Source organism: Amia ocellicauda, chromosome 3 (assembly GCF_036373705.1).
Source record: "Amia ocellicauda isolate fAmiCal2 chromosome 3, fAmiCal2.hap1, whole genome shotgun sequence".
NCBI classification, from domain to species: domain Eukaryota; kingdom Metazoa; phylum Chordata; class Actinopteri; order Amiiformes; family Amiidae; genus Amia; species Amia ocellicauda.
Window position 1 is genome coordinate 42,642,696 of NC_089852.1, and position 19,651 is coordinate 42,662,346.

Consider the following 19,651-nt stretch of genomic DNA (forward strand, 5'->3'; position numbering starts at 1 on the left):
AATTAATTTCACTTTAGGAATTAAAACACTGTGATAAGGTTTTCTGCATATTGAACCTTGTATTGACATATTACACATTATGAAAAGCTATGTCTGATAAAATGTTAGTGAGGGGAAAGATCCATACAGCTGTATCTTATAATTACAAAGAAATATTGATGTCTTGACTGTAGGACCACAAAGAGTACAGGGCATGCAAGTTGTACCACTAGTAAAATAAAATACAATGAATAGACAATAATAATACTAATAATTGGGAACAGAATTTGCTGATATAACACATTTGAAAAACACAGGAAAACACACAAATACATTCCTTTTTATCATATATTATAAACTCCAGGCAATATCTGACCTACAGTGGATGACACTGGAGTTACACTAGCACAGAAATCCCAGCTCTCACCTGTGCAGAGAACTGGAAAGTAACTCAGACACGCCCACTGAGCCCGTCCACCCTCCGTGACCCTGGTGTGAAATCCCTACCTTAAACCTCGGGAACAGACAACCAAGTATTACTTCACCAGAGCACGGTACAGGGAGCACTTTAGCCAATGCACTCATAACTACTGGTCCGGAAAGACAGTTAACTGTTGGTTTGAAGGTTTTGTGTCAGCTGCAAACACACGTGATTCATCCATCAAGAATCCTGAAAACATGCTCTGCCCTATAAAGCCAAAGGTACAATGAAACAATTGAGCTGAGGTGTTCATTTGCCAAAGATGTCGCCTTGGATTTCACTGCTATACCTACTGGGGAATTTTCAACTCTCATGGACTTTGCCTATTGCAGCTAAAGCAGGACTGCAGCAAGATGATGTGCTATATGCTGAGGTATGTGTATTCAACTTGTGTCTGACCTGGAGAAACACATTAAGATGACATTGTGACAATCTGTGAAATTTGAAAATTAACATTAAGCATGTGACATTTCAGTGGCAGTGCCACATTACAGTCAAAGATTGCTTTCTGTTGGCGTTTTATTGAAGTGATACAGTACTTATAAATGAGGAATTTAAAGAAGACAAATAAGCAAATAAAGTGCACAGACAATTATATTATATGTGGAATACTGCAGCTTGGAAATCCAAATATTACTAGCAGGTTTTAATTTTAGTGCTCTTTCAGCTGTTGTGTATTTCCGGTAGTTCATTAAGCAAATGTTTTATTTTCATAATAAGTGTTATCCTCTAAATAATACTTTTAAGACACACTAAATACCTAATACTTATATTTCAAATATTAATAATACAGAATTGCATGTAGGCATTGCTGTGCAGAACAGATGTTTTAAGTAAAGTAAGTATGCTTTCAAAAATAGACATGTTAATAGATTATATTTATCAATTAACTAAATGCAAAGTGAGTGAACAGAAGAAAAATCTACATCAAATCAAGTCAGGGATTTTGTAGGCATATAGGCATATATGTGTATGATTAAACAATTATATCAAACAGGTGTTAATGATCATCAATTCAATATGTAGGTTGAAACACAATCATTAACTGAAACAGAAACAGCTGTATAGGAGGAATAAAACTGGGGGAGGAACAGCCAAACTCAGCTAACAAGGTGAGGTTGCTGAAGACAGTTTACTTACAAAAGTCATACACCATGGCAAGACTGAGCACAGCAACAAGACACAAGGTACTTATACTGCATCAGCAAGTCTCTCCCAGGCAGACATTTCAAGGCAGACAGGGGTTTCCAGATATGCTGTCCAAGCTCTTTTGAAGAAGCACAAAGAAACGGGCAACGTCAAGGACTGTAGACACAGTGGATGGCCAAGGAAACTTACTGCAGCAGATGAAGACACAACATGCTGACTTCCCTTCACAATCGGAAGATGTCCAGCAGTGCCATCAGCTCAGAATTGGCAGAAAACAGTGGGACCCTGGTACGCCCATCTACTGTCCAAAAAAGTCTAGTCAGAAGTGGACTTCATGGAAGACATGCGGCCAAAGAGCCATACCTCTGACGTGGCAACAAGGTCAAGTGACTCAACTCTGCATGAAAATACAGGAACTGGGGTGCAGAAAAATGGCAGCAGGTGCTCTGGACTGATGAGTCAAAATTTGAATATCTGGCTGTAGCAGAAGGCAGTTTGTTCGCTGAAGGGCTGGAGAGCGGTACAAGAATGAGTGTCTGCAGGCAACAGTGAAGCATGGTGGAGGTTCCTGCAAGTTTGGGGCTGCATTTCTGCAAATGGAGTTGGGGCTTTGCTCAGAATTAATGGTCTCCTCAATGCTGAGAAGTACATGCAGATGCATATCCATTAGCAATACCAACAGGGAGGTATCTGATTGGCACCAAATTTATTCTGCAGCATGACAACGACCCCAAACATACAGCAACAGTCATTAAGAACTATATTCAGCATAAAGAACAAGGAGTACTGGAAGTGATGGTATGGCTCCCACAGAGCCCTGATCTCAACATCATCCAGTCTGTCTGGGATTACATGAAGAGAGAGAAGCAACTGAGGCTGCCTAAATCCACAGAAGAGCTGTGGTTAGTTCTCCAAGATGTTTGGGCCAACCTACCTGCCGAGTTCCTTCAAAAACTGTGTGCAAGTGTACCTAGAAGAATTGATGCTGTTTTGAAGGCAAAGGGTGGTCACACCAAATATGGGTTTGATGTAGATTTTTCTTCTGTTCACTCACTTTGCATTTAGTTAATTGATAAATATGATCCATTAACATGTCTATTTTTAAAGCATTCTTACTTTACAACATTTTTTCACACCTGCCTAAAACTTTTGCACAGTACTGTATATAGCGAAGAACTATCTAGAGAAAGCCCCAGACATTGGAGTCACAAAATGAAGTCACCCATCTTTAGATGTATGGAACAATACATTTTGCTTCTCTGCAAAACAACAAGTATATAACAGACAGCTTTTATCAACTGCCATGGACAATGCATACATACATTTAAATTCCACATCTTTGCATAAAATGAACTTTGTTTTTAAGTGAGCAGCATATGTTGTCAAAGTAACACCTTTTGCCCATGTGTTGGGTTTGACTGTTTTAGTTTGTGTTCCATCTTCTACTGGTTTACTGCAAACTTTTCACTGGTCAGGCAGGCATAGTTTATTATACTGCTGCTCCCAGACAGATACGTTTTACACATTGAAAGTACCACAGGAAATGTACTCATGTTGTACATTTGCTTATGGCAATAGGAATGTATGTATGTGGCTCATAAAAAGGAAAGCCCTACACCTACTGAAAACTATGAATGATATATAATTACATATACCATCCACTGATATTTTTACGTGTTGTTGACCTCCCTTTTTGATCAAGACAGTAGCACTTATTGAGCAATTAGAGAAATTGAAGCCACTTTGGCATTAGTGATCTGTGATGTCATCTTAGCGAAAACACTATATCTTTCCACAGGAGTATCTAAAGAGTTTCTACCACCTGAAGGAAGGCAGAGGTACTCGTAGCAGACGGGAGATGCCAGCTATGGAGGCCAAGATCCGGGAGATGCAAGAGTTCTTTGGACTGGAGGTGACAGGGGGGCTGAACCCACAGACTGTGAGTGTCATGAGGAGAGCGCGCTGTGGGGTGTCCGACGCCGAGAACTACAGCTTCTACCCAGAAAAATCCAAATGGAAGAACCACACCATTACATACAGGTGCGAGAACAGCTGAACCAGCGACAAACCATGCAAGCAACCTCTGTGACACATACTTCAACTTCAGGTCTTATGAAAGTACTTTTTTTTTTGCTTGAACGTATACATTTTCTAGAATGAAGTGAGTGTTTTGGTAATTTGCTTGACATAAAGTTGAAAAACAAACAGTAGGGTCTGAAAGCAGTGGTAGCTGGGACTACACTGCAACTGCCAGATCTTTCAGTTATCCTCACTTTCATGTTTGTCTTTTAAAAATGCTCAAGTAAGCTGGCAGTAGTGGATGTAAAGATGCATCAAAGTACATTTGTCATCATTGGAACGTGACAGCTAATAAAAGGGGCAATTAAAAATTTTAAGTAATGAGGTAATAACCCAACAGCCAGCACTTCCCCCTCCTGTCTGCTCTGCTGCACCGGAGATATCCTGACAGCGCAGATGGGGACAGCGCAGATGGGAACACCGCCTCCAATCCTCCAGTCTGCCTTGTTGTTCATTCGCTTTCTGATCCAGCATTTATTAATTGAAGATGATTAACTGATATTTATAAATATTCAAGACTTGTGCAGCAGTTGAATAATTGGTGTAGATGGGAAGATGAAGGAAGACTGGATTGTGTCTGCTGTGCTTTCTGTTACAGGGTTGTGAAATACACCTCAGATCTTAAGAAGGAAGATGTGGACAAGTCTTTCCAATGGGCCCTAAAGATCTGGAGTGATGTGGCTCCACTAAAATTTGTGAAAGTCGATCAGGGAGAGGCTGACATGATGATCACCTTCGGATCAAAAGGTAGAGCCGCTCAGAGTCGCAACACTGTCTTTTGCAAACATCTCCCAGAATTTCAAGTCCAAGGTCTCTGTGGCCCAGTGGGCAGCGTCCCATGATGCAGAAGGAGTTTGCTTGGTGTTTTTCACACTGCATGACCAACATATCTGAAAAGAAACACGTTAACTACCACCGCTACCCTGGGGACTCCTCAGTGAGATGACAGTTGGCCAATATATTTTTTCTTAACCATAAATAATTACTACCAGCATTCCAAGGGCAGAACGCAATGTAGTCTAACCCACCATGGGATCCCAGTATAGCTCTTTCCCTGTTCTATCTCCCCCGCTGACAGCTCACGGGGATTTTTTTCCCTTCGATGGACCCAAAGGAGTGCTGGCTCATGCCTTTGAACCCAGTGAAGGCATTGGAGGGGATACGCACTTTGACGATGATGAAATATGGTCAATGGGAAATAAAAAGCCAGGTATGTATTCATTTATATAATCGTTTCTTTTTTGGTAGATAAGGTTTACAAAACATAGATACTGAGAACTGCACTTCTCTACTTATTCTGCAGTGTTCTGTTTTGATCTCTTAATTTTTCTTGGTCAGCTCCATATATAACTTGTGTTCTCTAACACGGTCACAAACTGTATCTTTCACAAGGGACCACATGCTTTGACTACAGACCAATCAAATGATATTCAGTGAATATTTTATGTTGTGTATCGATTTGATTTATAGCACTGTTTATTTTCAAAATCACATTGAAATGGGAAAAATCATTCAAAACCACTTTGAAATCTACATGTTCAAATGAGGTGTAAGGTGTTGTCCATGAAGCATTATAACTGCATAATATTGTTTTTAATTAAATACATTTAATTGAAAAGACCAAATGTGTTCAGCAACGTAATTATAAATGTTGCTGTGGTTACTGGTGTAACACACAGTGGATTTCTCTGTTGTAGGCTACAACTTGTTCACAGTGGCGGCTCATGAGTTTGGTCACGCCCTGGGACTCTCCCATTCCAAAGACCCCTCTGCTCTGATGTACCCAAACTACAAGTACTACAACGTATCCACATACACCCTGTCCAGGGATGACCGCCTGGGCATACAAGAGCTATATGGTATGAAGTGGATGACATTAAAACATCATGCAGTTAAAATTAAAGAAGGTCTACCTTTGAAGCTGTGATACCTCAGGACTGTCCCACCAGTTACCACAACTTTCCTTTTCAAGGCACTACCAGCGGCCGCACACAGGAAGTGCTGACTGTTCCCGAGAAGTGTGACCCCAACCTCTCCTTCGATGCCGTTGCTGCCATCGGACGAGAAATATATTTTTTTAAAAACAGGTACAGTGTGCCTTCCCTTGGCTTCTGTGCACTTCTGGGCAAAGTATCTCAACCACACCCCCTAGTCCATTTAAAATCTGACCCCCTGAAGAGAATCAATATGGAAGTAAGTTGCTTGGGCTAATCAGAGAGGCCTCTTTATTTAGGGTGTACACATCCTCTGCCCTGTTGCCCTACGTCAACTTCCAGTCATAAAGGGTTTGCTGCTCATTTGGGCTGTGTGGCTCAGGTAGCTGGTGGTGAGCATGAAATCCCAGCCCAAATCTAAATCTGCTCCTTGGCTTTATACACTAGATAAGGAAAGTCTCCGGGGACACCTAACATTCCAACAAAGATATAGACATTTTTTCAGAGCACATACAATGCTTGTCTGTTCTATATCCAGGTGTAGGTACATGCATCGTCTGTGTGTCTCATCCCTACCCATTGTGTGCCCCTCACTGTGCAGTTATATGTGGATACGCACGACGTGGTGGAGGTTCTGGAGCAAGATTAGGGAAGGCTCCATCACTACTTTCATACCAAGCATCAGTTCTCCCATTGACGCTGCTTATGACATCCCTGCCAAAGGAGTGGCATATATTTTTACTGGTAACGTATGATGCTAAAGTCATCCCTATCCCAAATTAGAGACATAATGGCACATGAGAATTGATTACATCCATCTGCATCCATTTGTAGTTATTCCGAGTTTGTATATTTTAAAGATTGTCAGTGTTTTGATTTATTTCCTAAATGAACATGTACTATTTCCCTGCTACTAAAACAACTATGTTAAACTGTCATCTATTGTGAAAGGATGTTATGTTAGATATAGGCTAAGTAATGTAATCATTTGGTGTTTTCTAGGTCCAAAATATTGGCTTGTTCAGCAGTTAAATATGAAAAGCTACTCCAGTTCCATCTATAACTTCGGATTTCCATCATCAGTAAAGAAAGTAGACGCAGCTGTCCATGTCAAAGACCTTGGAAAAACCTATTTCTTTGTAGGCGACGTGTATTACAGGTATGACTTCTCGTAAGATTTTAGGTGTCTGTGATACATATTTCACATGTGCTGAATAGTATTAGAGCTTGTCACATTTGCATGATAGGATAGACATAGGGTATATATGGTGCATAGCAACAAAATGTGCAGTTGCTACAGATTTTATTTGTAAATAATTCTTGCTGTATTATTAGATTTCGAGTACTGAGCTTGTAACATGCAAACAGACATTTTCAGACACATCACCCAAGTACCACCACAAAATAAATAAATAATGGAAAAAATTCCATCTCATAATGGAAACGAGCACCATCTACCGGCTAACGAAGAACGTGTAATGTATATGTATGTGTATAAAGTGGGAGCTGAATGTGATTCCACTATCTTGACGAATTAGTTTTCCTTTCAAAGGTATGATGAAGCCAGGAGTAAAATGGATCCTGGATTCCCAAGGAAAATAAGAAGTGACTGGCCTGGGATTGGTAGCAAAATTGACTCAGCCTTCGAACTGGCAGGTGAGATGCTTTCTGTACACAAAGAATATTTATTCTCACCCAGACCTATGTGTTTCCCTGTATTACAATGACAGTGTGAAGAAACCGAGTATCGATCCAGAACAACATTTGCTCTGAACATCATTGCAAAATACTCTCATCCTGTGAGTCTTTATTATGATTTACTTTGCAGTCTCCTGACATGGCCTATTTTTATGTTTCTCCAATAGGCTACATTCACTTCTTCTCTGGATCCAAAGCTTACAAGTACAGCTACAGGCACAAACGTTTGTTGAACTCTGTCAAGGTGAACTCATGGCTGGGATGCTAGAAGGATGGGCGATGCAAAGACCCAATGCGAAAGCAAACTCCCACAACACATACACAAACTATGCCCGAGAGCTGCGCCCTCTGATACCTTTTCCATTAAAACTTAAATGCCACAGAAACACCATTGAATGTATCTTAGAATGGAATTCACGGTTTCCTTCATTAAATACCTGTAAGCCTTAAATCTGTTAGTAAAAAGAAAGAATAAAAACAAACATTATCTCAGACAGCATCATGGTGTATCACCATGATTGAGACATTTGTGCAGAATTCCCCTTTCTGATATTTATTAAGCAAAGCTGTGAACAGATATACAGATCACATGCAGCATGTATTCACAAACATTATACTGTACATAATATAGTACATTGTTTACATACTGTCATTTTCTTTCATACAAACAAAATTAAATTATAAAACTTATATAAAAAGAATTTAAATTTTACAGTTTCTCCTTTGTATGCATTAATGTCAAAATTGAAAGCGCTTTTCATTCTTCATAAAATTCAATAAAAAGCTTCCATCTACTGTCCCAGAGGAGAGGGGTCAAATTTAAAGAGGTCATGTTTTAAGTAGTTATATCTGTATAGAATATATTAATGCTGTCATAAGTGTTTAATCATGTACAACTACCATCTCATTGCATGTATGTTGAAACATCCATGGTTTTTAAACAGTTTTTTTCTTAAAAAAAGAAAATGTTAATAAAACTGAGCAGTTGTTTATTTTAATATTTTGTTACTGTCTAATGCAATTTTAGTGCCTGTGTCTGCCAAGCAGCCTTTTCTAAAATTGCCCCTGAAATGCCTCAAAATGCCAAAAGAAAAGTGAAGAAAGGCCCGTTATTTTAATTTTTTTTATAACACAAAACAAATGTAGACAAATGGAGTCCACAAATGGCTTGTCCCCATTGTTCACACAATACTTAAGTGTAGTCTTTTCCTGCTTACTTTTCCGGGCCCAGGACTTGTCAAAGAAAGAAACACTATAGTGTCCTATAGTTAGTGCATTAATTCGAGGGACAGTCTTGATTCAACGTGTATGTAAAAACTTGCAGCCACCCTCCTGTTGGAAGAGAGAGATTTAAATTATTTAATCATATTTGACATAACATGGTTTGACCTGAGCCCAATGCTTCCAGCGCACCCCTCCCTCCTATCCGTCCACAGACACTGGTAACAGTGCATATGGGGATGGTAGGACAGGCCTATATGTGCAGAGGACAGTGCAAGAGGGGAGGACAGGCACCACAGAAGGGGATATAAGGAGGGACAGGGAGGGGGACAGATCAACATTTCCCTCGCTTTGGTCCCAGACCAACTGCCAGGGATTGTCCCAACCAGTGAAATGTTGGTAACTGACCAGATATTGTGATAGACCATGGCATTGGGGTAGGGGACCTGTGGGATGAATATGAGGGTGAGCAAATTCTTCTATTAAAATATGATGATAATAATGTATTTATTTATTTTAATGTAACCACAGTATCATTCCCATGTACATTACTCTTTGTGCTCACATCAGTGCTGTCTGTGGAGTAGCCCTTTTACTTGCAAAGCCAAAGTCACAAAGTTGCTGCCCTCACTCTCTCATCACCATCTCAACTTCTTGTTTGATACTGTGCTGTCTGGAGGCAACCCCCCACCCCCAATGAAGCCAATGTAGCCCAAAAAGAGACAGAAATACTGGCAATAAAAATGCTACACAAGCGATACAATGCAATTACTGTGTAATACAGCAGCATGTAATGTTCCATGCTCCATGATCTAAAATGCAAAATGCAAATAATGTGCAAACTCCACAATCAAATAATACCATTAAATAAACACATAAGTATACATAGACACATATACACCGATCAGCCATAACATTATGACCACTGACAGGTGAAGTGAATAACACTGATAATCTCGTTATCATGGCACCTGTCAGTGGGTGGGATATATTAGGCAGCAAGTGAACATTTTGTCCTCAAAGTTGATGTGTTAGAAGCAGGAAAAATGGGCATGCGTAAGGATCTGAGCGACTTTGACAAGGGCCAAATTGTGATGGCTAGACGACTGGGTCAGAGCATCTCCAAAACTGCAGCTCTTGTGGGGTGTTCCCGGTCTGCAGTGGTCAGTACCTATCAAAAGTGGTCCAAGGAAGGAAAATCGGTGAACCGGCGACAGGGTTATTGGCGGCCAAGGCTTATTGATGCACGTGGGGAGCAAAGGCTGGCCCGTGTGGTCTGATCCAACAGACGAGCTACTGTAGCTTAAAGGATCTGCTGCTAATGTCTTGGTGCCAGATACCACAGCACACCTTCAGAGGTCTAGTGGAGTCCATGCCTCGATGGGTCAGGGCTGTTTTGTGGTCATAATGTTATGGGTGATCAGTGTATACACACACAGACAAACACGTGTCATTAGCTATATACATCTCTTATTTGTGTTGATCAAAACCCTTGTGTTATGAAGCAGATCAAAAAATATACATCATGTACATGGTATAAAATGCCTATATAGCAATGCTTGGCTTAAACACAGAGGCATTATCGGGTCCACATCAAGAAATGAAATGCATGCCTCCATCGCCAGCATGATATGAAAGACAAAAAATACAAAATGTAATTGCTTCGGTCAACACATTAAAAGCACTAAGACAAACTTTACATTCATACATATAAACAGAGCTCAATTGCCCAACAGTGTAGTGGCGCCTCGCCTCATAGTCGCTCAAACACACCTCCATGTAACTCCCTATAGTTTGACAACTGGCATCGAACTGAGCACCAGTCACCATACCGGAGCACACAGAGTATATTATTATTTATTTATTTATTTATTTTTATTTATTGGCAGATGCCCTTATCCATGGCGATAATACCACCTTTCCCATTTACACACACTGCTGCACTGATGCTATCGACACATGCAACTGCAGGGGCGAAGGTGATGGGCATTGGGGTCTGCATTGTGTTGTTATTCATTATGCCTCAAGATTTCAAAGTCCTATTGGGATGATAACTAACTAATGTGATTTTTTTAACGGGGGACAAAATGAGAGAAATATTGATAAAATTGTTGAAAATGCAACAAATTGCCTACATGTATAAACATTTGTACCAAGTTAATATCTTAACACGTTGTTAAAGTTGTTAGTTAATATACTATGTGTCCCTACACTTTTAGCTTTTTGACATTTGTTTTCTATAGGATCACAAACTAAGTGGCGTCCAAAAACTTTGCATCCTTGCGAAGGGGGGTGTCTTTCAAGCAAAGTCCATTTTAGCAGAACCTAGTTTTTGATTTGTTATACATCAGAGAAAAAACAGTTACTTTGCATGTCAAAATACAACATTGGTCAGAGCCTAACAGGTGGTAATAATTTGAGTGTTTGGTCAGGTTTGTCAACACGCCATTGCCATGCAGTGTTTAGTGATATGAATATTAGATCTGGTGCCATTACATGCTATGCTTTAAAAGAAGCAAAACTGGTCAGTTTCCTATTCAGACATGCACATAGGGAAAGTGAAAATTCTGGTTTGTCTAGATCAGTGTTTCTCTGACTCATTCGTCTTCTACCAGTGCAGATTATTAATATAATAATATATAATATATTGAAGTTGAGTGAAACCCTGAGTTTGTGTCTTCCTTGGTTAACATTATATGTGGATGTATATATTCTTTATTTAGGAAGTGTGCTCTTGGTTATAATTTATTCAAATGTTTCCATACATGTTGACATTTTTGCCACCTCGTTTGCCCTAAGTCTTCTCTGTATAACATGTTATAGGGAAACAGATTTAAATTTGTAAGTGACCACTGGATCTCCTTTTGTCCAACTGCTGTAGTTGCTGGAGTTCAGAGAAGATGGCGTTTCAGGGAATCCTGCTCTACGTGTTGTCTCCAGCACTGATGCTCATGGGCTGGTTGTGGTATAAGCCACACAACCAAGAGCACGACGCCAGTCCTGCCAGTCCTTCTGGAGACGAGATGCCAGAGACACCCAGCCTCACTGCCTCCTCCAGCGAGGGCAGTCGCAGCATTGTGGAGAAGAGCGCCCCCGTTGAGATCAGCCCCAAGAGCAGGAGTGTCCAGGAAAATGCGACAGAGGAGGAAAGGGAAATTAACAGGGTTGAATAATAAGTTGTTTCCGAAACCCATGTGCTGGCGGCAGGGATGGCAGAGATGGCAGAAATGCTGTTTGCTTGGCCAAGCCCAAGCAAACAGATATTTTAACTTACTCTCATTCAGACATTTTAGAATAAGGGGGAATCAGCTTTACTGCAGTTTCACTCTTCAAAGCCTTAGACATGCTTCTAATGAGTTTCAGATGTGTTTGATTATAAAGCTCAGGCAGTTTAAATGACCCTTCCAAAAATCCAGGATCATACCTGTCCTGAAACCAGGAGCCAATGCAGACTTTTTGCTAATGCTGATCCACTATGGCAGGTGTGCTTTGTTATAGCAGTGTAGGAAAACTGAGAGAGGTTTAGTCTTTCAGGGACCTGACAGCTGGTCATTCCTCTCAGTGTATTTGGCTCAGAAGATTGGCCAATACATTGTATATACTGTATATGTATGTATTTTACTGTAAACTAATATTTCTCAGTAATAACCCTAGAGAACAAACATTGTGTTGGGCCACACTTTTGTTGTTGCTCTTCTTAAATGAAAGTGCTCAATTTGCAGGATGCAGTGGAGACGTCTGTGTCTGTGGCATGTGTAGAGGAGCTGCAACGTCTAGAGTCGGAGCATCTAAAGGAGCTGAAAATTGCAGGGGCGATGCAACATCTCAAGCAGCTGGATCGTCTCCAGGAGCTGCAACATCTGGAATTCGAGGACTATGACTGCCTTGCTGTTCTGGGACAAGGGGCATTTGGCAACGTATATCCCAGTAATGTGAGTCACTGTGGATATAATGTGGGGACGCTCCAAGCAATCAGTAATTCAATCAAGAACGTGGAGAAGAGATCTTTACTCGACTTTTTTTAAATTACTTTTTATGAACCTTTTACAAAAACATTGTCTGTGACTCATTGCAGTGCAGCATTAGTGAGGACGTATTACTAAATGCTTGTGTTTGAGTAGATCCTGGGGGTGAGAGTGGCATTTGACCATCCTGAATCTGTCTTGCTTGCAAGGTGCTGCTTGCCGAATCCAAGGTCACAAAGGTGCTGGTTGTAATCAAAGTCTTGAAAAAGCCGGAGATTGTCGACAATGAGACTGTTGACAGATATGGCTTCATTTCTGTTCTAGTGAAGCTTCTGGGTTCGTCACAGATGAATAAACCTAGTCATGTTTTTAATGTCATACACCAAGACACCGCATTAGCAAGGTCTTCATTGACTTTTTTTGACTTTCTTTTGACTAGCTTCACCCAAGCTGTTTCTGAATGTATATTCAGGTGCTGTCTGTCTTTTGTCTCGCCCCAGCCTCCTGTATGAAATGAGAGTATTCGAGACCGTGAGCAGAAAACGGCACCCCTTTCTCGTGAGCTTCTTTGGCTCCTTCCAGACGACCCAGCACATCTGCTTTATAATGGAGTTTGCCTCAGGGGGAGACCTCACGATAGACCCTGAACACTCATTCTGTGCCGGGCCGTGTGAGTGAAACATTGAATTCTCTGTAGATTGGCTCGTTCTGCCAACATCAATGATGTCAGAAATGATTGCAAATGATTATTCCTAACCTTTACAACCTCCAAATAACAAAACCAGGTACAACTAAATAATATGATCATGATCACAAAAGGTATGAAGACGCACTTTCAAAAAGGACCAAAGACAGTTTTTGGCGTCTGTTTGATTCTTCTTTTAGACCCGATGACATAGATTGCTGGAGTTCCTGCATTGACAGGAGATTGGCTGGACTGGCTCATTTACATTTGAGTGCAATCCGAGTTTATAAACCAAAGAGGACAGATATTGTAACTTAGCTTTTTTGTGTTGTCTCTTTTCTTGAACAGGTTTAGCACTGCTTGTGTGGTGCTCGGATTAGAGACCCTGAACAAACAAAATATCGCACACAGGTATGTTTTCACACATCAGCAATTTTCACAACATACAAATAAGAAAAAATCGACAATCTCACTGATCAAACCCCACCTAAACTATACACCTATTTCATGTACTTTCTCAGAGATGCTGTAAATGATTTATTGTGACGCTCACAAATCCTCATAATAGAAGTCATATCCTAAAATCAATGTAGACTTTGGTGGTTGACAGTGGAATAGTTCTTGTGTTCCTGGCAAGTGATTATACTGTATTTTTATTGCAGGGATTTGAAGCCTCAGAATCTCTTGCTGGACAGCAGAGGTTTTGTAAAAAAAAATATTCTGGTCCGTCCAAAGAAAGTACATTAAAAAATATATATAGTATTGATTTCCTAATTTAGCACTTAGTGGATAATTTACATTTTTAATACAATGTGTTTTTCCCCCGACTCCTTTTTATTGTCCTTGCTAGGGATGGGGGTCTCCACCAGAACCAACTAATTCTGCGGCATGCCCCGGTTCTTTGCCCCAGAAATTATGACAGAGGACTCTTACACCCAGGCCGTGGATTGGTGCGTACTGGGGGTCCTGCTGTTTGAGATGATGGTTGGAGAAGTGTGTATTCTTTACACAACTGAAAGGATACGCCTTGACCACTTTCTTGCGCCGTAGACACAGCTGTGTGGTTTTTACATTCCTGGGCTCAGATTGTATTTTCAAAGGTTTGGTCTGGAGTCACCCCTTAATCTGCTCTCCTGTCTTTCTCCTTGTGTCTGTAGTGTCCTTTCACTGGTGACAGTCTAAACGATCTGTATATCGGCATCATCAATGATCCGGTGCCATTCCTCCAGAGGCTGTGGGTAGAAGCCATCTCCGTCATGACAAGGGTTTGTACGCCAGGATTGTTTTTTCTTGTGACAAGTTCTTGCCTATATATGTGTCCCTCGCTTTCCTACTTACCAACGATAATGAATGCATGCCACTGTGATTGAAACTGGAGAAAGAGCCAGTGAGTGTGTAGCAGTGGAGTGAGTCTCACAATAGCAGCATACACGCGCTCATTGGCACTTCCAACTACAAGAAATTCTCTCTGACATCATGTCTCAGCTTTAAGTCCATTGATGGAAAATTACATGCCTCTCCTTCTTGTCATCTGCAACTGATGAGTAAAAACCCACAGTGGCGTCTGGGGGCCGGTGAGCGAGGCAGAGAGGATGTGAAGGGTCATTCCTTCTTCAGGGTATGTGGCGCACTGATCCGTTTTACAGCTGCTCTTTCACATGAAGGCGGCACCACTTTATCCTGAACTTATCCTGACCTTATCCTGACCATCCTTCTTTGTCTCCCATTTCAGAGCGTGGACTGGTGAGGCCTAAGAGAACTGACGCCTCCTTTTCTGCCCACCGTCAACAGCCACGAGGACGTCGGTACCTCCGAAGCCCAGTCCTCCCTTTGGGGTCCAGAGTCTTCAGCCCAGAGGAGCAAGACCTCATGGCCTCATACCTGGTGACTCATGGCCAGTTTGCTTCATGGGGCTTTCCAAATAAGGAGAGACAATACGATCCATGCTTCCTAACAGAGCACGCCCCATTGCCTACTTCCCCAAGGCCCACGCAGGGCAACAGCATTTCACCAGCCATGAGGAAATATGCTTAGCACTGCTTTACACAACATTCAGTTACTCAACACTCTTGAGCACAAAGATTAACCACTGCCCTCCTCTCCCACGACAATCACAAGAATGATATGAAATTCACAGTATCCCCCTGGGGAAGGCTAATTCAGTGCAACAGGGAGAAGACCTAATGAGAAAAGCATGCAAGCTTCATTTGGTTCGTTGGCTTAATTAGAATGTCTGAAATCCCAGTTCTCCACAGCAACAAGATTAATTTACCAACTTCAAATTCTTGGATTGTGGTGGTGTAACAGTAAAGATGGTTTGGCAGATAATCCTCGTCACACCTTTGTGGACCAACTTAGCTGTAGGCTTTAACATGGGAATCTCTAAGGGAAATTAAATAATTTTTAACCCTGCCAAAACAATGCCCATGAAGGATCCTATTTTTGCATTTTGGTTCTCAAACCTAATGGATTATATATTTTGTCTCATCTTTGTGTTATTCACAGCATTCATCAGAAACATTTAAACTCCCTTAACAAGTATGCAGAACAATTCACCCTGGTCATTCTATGGACAGTGTTTTGGTCTTCAGGGTTACATGCACCAGACAGCAGCTGTAGGTAAGGTAGTGTAGACACTAGTGGAAAACGATAATCCATGGTATGGGGGCCAAATGTAAAACAGCGCACAAGCGTCTTTTTTCACACATTTAACTTAAACCTTGAGTTTTTTTCCACATTTAGTAAATACTTAAGCAGTTTTTTCCACATTTATAAAGATTTCGTTTTTCAAAATAAATGCTTTATCTCCGTGTTTGAAAAATAAATATTTATTGTTTGATTAAATATTTAACTAAATCCTAAATCTGAGTCACAAAATAAATATATAGTTTTTAAATAAATATTTACTCTAAATCTAAATGTTAAATGTGGAGTTTGCAAAATTAAATATATAGCTAACATGCAAATATAGCTATACAGTAACCCTTAATAGCAGCTGTATCGATGCGTCGTGGCATCAGATTGTCTGATTGTGTTTCCGTGATGCGGTCAGTGGAGCTAGTGGTCACTGATCACTCAGTGGACACTGGCTCCCAGTAAAACTGACCCACTGAGTGGACACTGTCTCCAAGTAAAAACTGAATTAGAAACAATCACCAAACTGCGCATGCGGTGGGGAGGGTCGGGGCAGGGTTTATTATTGGTGAGTGGCCAGCGGAGCAGCAGCCCAGGGTTTTAAGTATAAACTCGCAGTTTCCCCCTTTGAGACACTGACCCACAATCACACCAGCATATTGGGTATATAATAACAGTCCTGGTCATCAGTGGTCACTCATATTGGATGGATAATAAATAACACACAGCCCTGCTCATCAGTGGTCACTCATATTGGATGGATAATAAGTAACACACAGTCCTGCTCATCAGTGGTCACTCATATTGGATGGATAATAAATAACACACAGTCCTGCTCATCAGTGGTCACTCATATTGGATGGATAATAAATAACACACAGTCCTGCTCATCAGTGGTCACTCATATTGGATGGATAATAAATAACACACAGTCCTGCTCATCAGTGGTCACTCATATTGGATGGATAATAAATAACACACAGTCCTGCTCATCAGTGGTCACTCATATTGGATGGATAATAAATAACACACAGTCCTGCTCATCAGTGGTCACTCATATTGGATGGATAATAAATAACACACAGTCCTGCTCATCAGTGGTCACTCATATTGGATGGATAATAAATAACACACAGTCCTGCTCATCAGTGGTCACTCATATTGGATGGATAATAAATAACACACAGTCCTGCTCATCAGTGATCACTCATATTGGATGGATAATAAATAACACACAGTCCTGCTCATCAGTGGTCACTCATATTGGATGGATAATAAATAACACACAGTCCTGCTCATCAGTGGTCACTCATATTGGATGGATAATAAATAACACACAGTCCTGCTCATCAGTGGTCACTCATATTGGATGGATAATAAATAACACACAGTCCTGCTCATCAGTGGTCACTCATATTGGATGGATAATAAATAACACACAGTCCTGCTCATCAGTGGTCACTCATATTGGATGGATAATAAATAACACACAGTCCTGCTCATCAGTGGTCACTCATATTGGATGGATAATTAATAACACACAGCCCTGCTCATCAGTGGTCACTCATATTGGATGGATAATAAATAACACACAGTCCTGCTCATCAGTGGTCACTCATATTGGATGGATAATAAGTAACACACAGTCCTGCTCATCAGTGGTCACTCATATTGGATGGATAATAAATAACACACAGTCCTGCTCATCAGTGGTCACTCATATTGGATGGATAATAAATAACACACAGTCCTGCTCATCAGTGGTCACTCATATTGGATGGATAATAAATAACACACAGTCCTGCTCATCAGTGGTCACTCATATTGGATGGATAATAAATAACACACAGTCCTGCTCATCAGTGGTCACTCATATTGGATGGATAATAAATAACACACAGTCCTGCTCATCAGTGGTCACTCATATTGGATGGATAATTAATAACACACAGCCCTGCTCATCAGTGGTCACTCATATTGGATGGATAATAAATAACACACAGCCCTGCTCATCAGTGGTCACTCATATTGGATGGATAATAAATAACACACAGTCCTGCTCATCAGTGGTCACTCATATTGGATGGATAATAAATAACACACAGTCCTGCTCATCAGTGGTCACTCATATTGGATGGATAATAAATAACACACAGTCCTGCTCATCAGTGGTCACTCATATTGGATGGATAATAAATAACACACAGTCCTGCTCATCAGTGGTCACTCATATTGGATGGATAATAAATAACACACAGTCCTGCTCATCAGTGGTCACTCATATTGGATGGATAATAAATAACACACAGTCCTGCTCATCAGTGGTCACTCATATTGGATGGATAATAAATAACACACAGTCCTGCTCATCAGTGGTCACTCATATTGGATGGATAATAAATAACACACAGTCCTGCTCATCAGTGGTCACTCGTATTGGATGGATAATAAATAACACACAGTCCTGCTCATCAGTGGTCACTCATATTGGATGGATAATAAATAACACACAGTCCTGCTCATCAGTGGTCACTCATATTGGATGGATAATAAATAACACACAGTCCTGCTCATCAGTGGTCACTCATATTGGATGGATAATAAATAACACAGTCCTGCTCATCAGTGGTCACTCATATTGGATTTATACTAAATAACACAGTCCTGCTCATCAGTGGTCACTCATATTGGATTTATACTAAATAACACAGTCCTGCTCATCAGTGGTCACTCACTGAAGCAGCGCACTGTGAGAGTGGCCGGTCATGCCTGTATCCAGATGCATTGTGGGATACTCGTGTATAAAACACTCAATATATGAAAGATCGTGAGAGTTTAATTCAGAATGGCTCGTAAGATATGCATTTATGAAGTTTCAACATGTTTTTAATTTCAGTTAACAAAGTTAATTTCATAACAGAAAAACGGGGCTTTGTGAGCTGCGCTTGCTAAGCACTAATGAAGCTGAACCGTTTGAACCTTTAAGCCCGTGTGTCACCAAAGCGGTTTCCGCAGCTGAAAGCGCGGCTGCGAGGCTTCAGGCTGTGATGCGGAATATCCGCGCAGTCAGGCGTTGAAGTGCCTGATGTCGCAGACAGTTTGTGTTGCTAACAAACACTGACTGTACAATGTCGGCACAAAGCAGAGGGAAGACGACCAGCCGCTCAGCGTGAAAAAGACCTTTAAAAAGGCTGACTCACCGGAGGGGCGGGGCTACATTTGCATGTTAGCTACAGTGAGGGAAAAAGTATTTGATCCCCTGCTGATTTTGTACGTTTGCCCACTGACAAAGAAATGGTCAGTCTATAATTTTAATGGTAGGTGTATTTTAACAGTGAGAGACAGAATAACAGCAAAACAATCCAGAAAAACGCATTTCAAAAAAGTTATAAATTGATTTGCATGTTAATGAGTGAAATAAGTATTTGACCCCTTCGACTTTGTACTTGGTGGCAAAACCCTTGTTGGCAATCACAGAGGTCAGACGTTTCTTGTAGTTGGCCACCAGGTTTGCACACATCTCAGGAGGGATTTTGTCTCACTCCTCTCTGCAGATCCTCTCCAAGTCATTAAGGTTTCGAGGCTGACGTTTGGCAACTCAAACCTTCAGCTCCCTCCACAGATTTTCTATGGGATTAAGGTCTGGAGACTGGCTAGGCCACTCCAGGACCTTAATGTGCTTCTTCTTGAGCCACTCCTTTGTTGCCTTGGCTGTGTGTTTTGGGTCATTGTCATGCTGGAATACCATCCACGACCCATTTTCAATGCCCTGGCTGAGGGAAGGAGGTTCTCATCCAAGATTTGACGGGAGGCTGACAGTTATTTT

At 41.0% G+C, this 19,651-nt stretch overlaps 1 protein-coding gene across 1 annotated transcript; it reads left to right on the forward strand.

The window, feature by feature from the left end:
* The first annotated feature begins 547 nt into the window (after positions 1-547).
* Positions 548-8,318, forward strand: LOC136746805 (matrix metalloproteinase-20-like). The gene is made up of 10 exons (XM_066699581.1): positions 548-833; positions 3,408-3,649; positions 4,287-4,435; positions 4,767-4,898; positions 5,386-5,554; positions 5,593-5,775; positions 6,224-6,366; positions 6,625-6,781; positions 7,175-7,278; positions 7,488-8,318. The coding sequence occupies exons 1-10, from the start codon at positions 723-725 to the stop codon at positions 7,586-7,588; spliced, it is 1,491 nt and encodes a 496-aa protein (XP_066555678.1). The 5' UTR covers positions 548-722; the 3' UTR covers positions 7,589-8,318.
* The last annotated feature ends 11,333 nt before the right edge of the window (positions 8,319-19,651 follow it).

Excerpts from the sequence above, each read along its gene's own strand:
- LOC136746805 (XM_066699581.1), top strand. The coding sequence starts at position 723 with ATGTCGCCTTGGATTTCACTGCTATACCTACTGGGGAATTTTCAACTC. Across the intron at positions 4,899-5,385 it reads AATGGGAAATAAAAAGCCAG|GCTACAACTTGTTCACAGTG; the intron begins GTATGTATTCAT and ends TCTCTGTTGTAG. Across the intron at positions 5,555-5,592 it reads CAAGAGCTATATGGTATGAA|AAGGTCTACCTTTGAAGCTG; the intron begins GTGGATGACATT and ends TTAAAATTAAAG.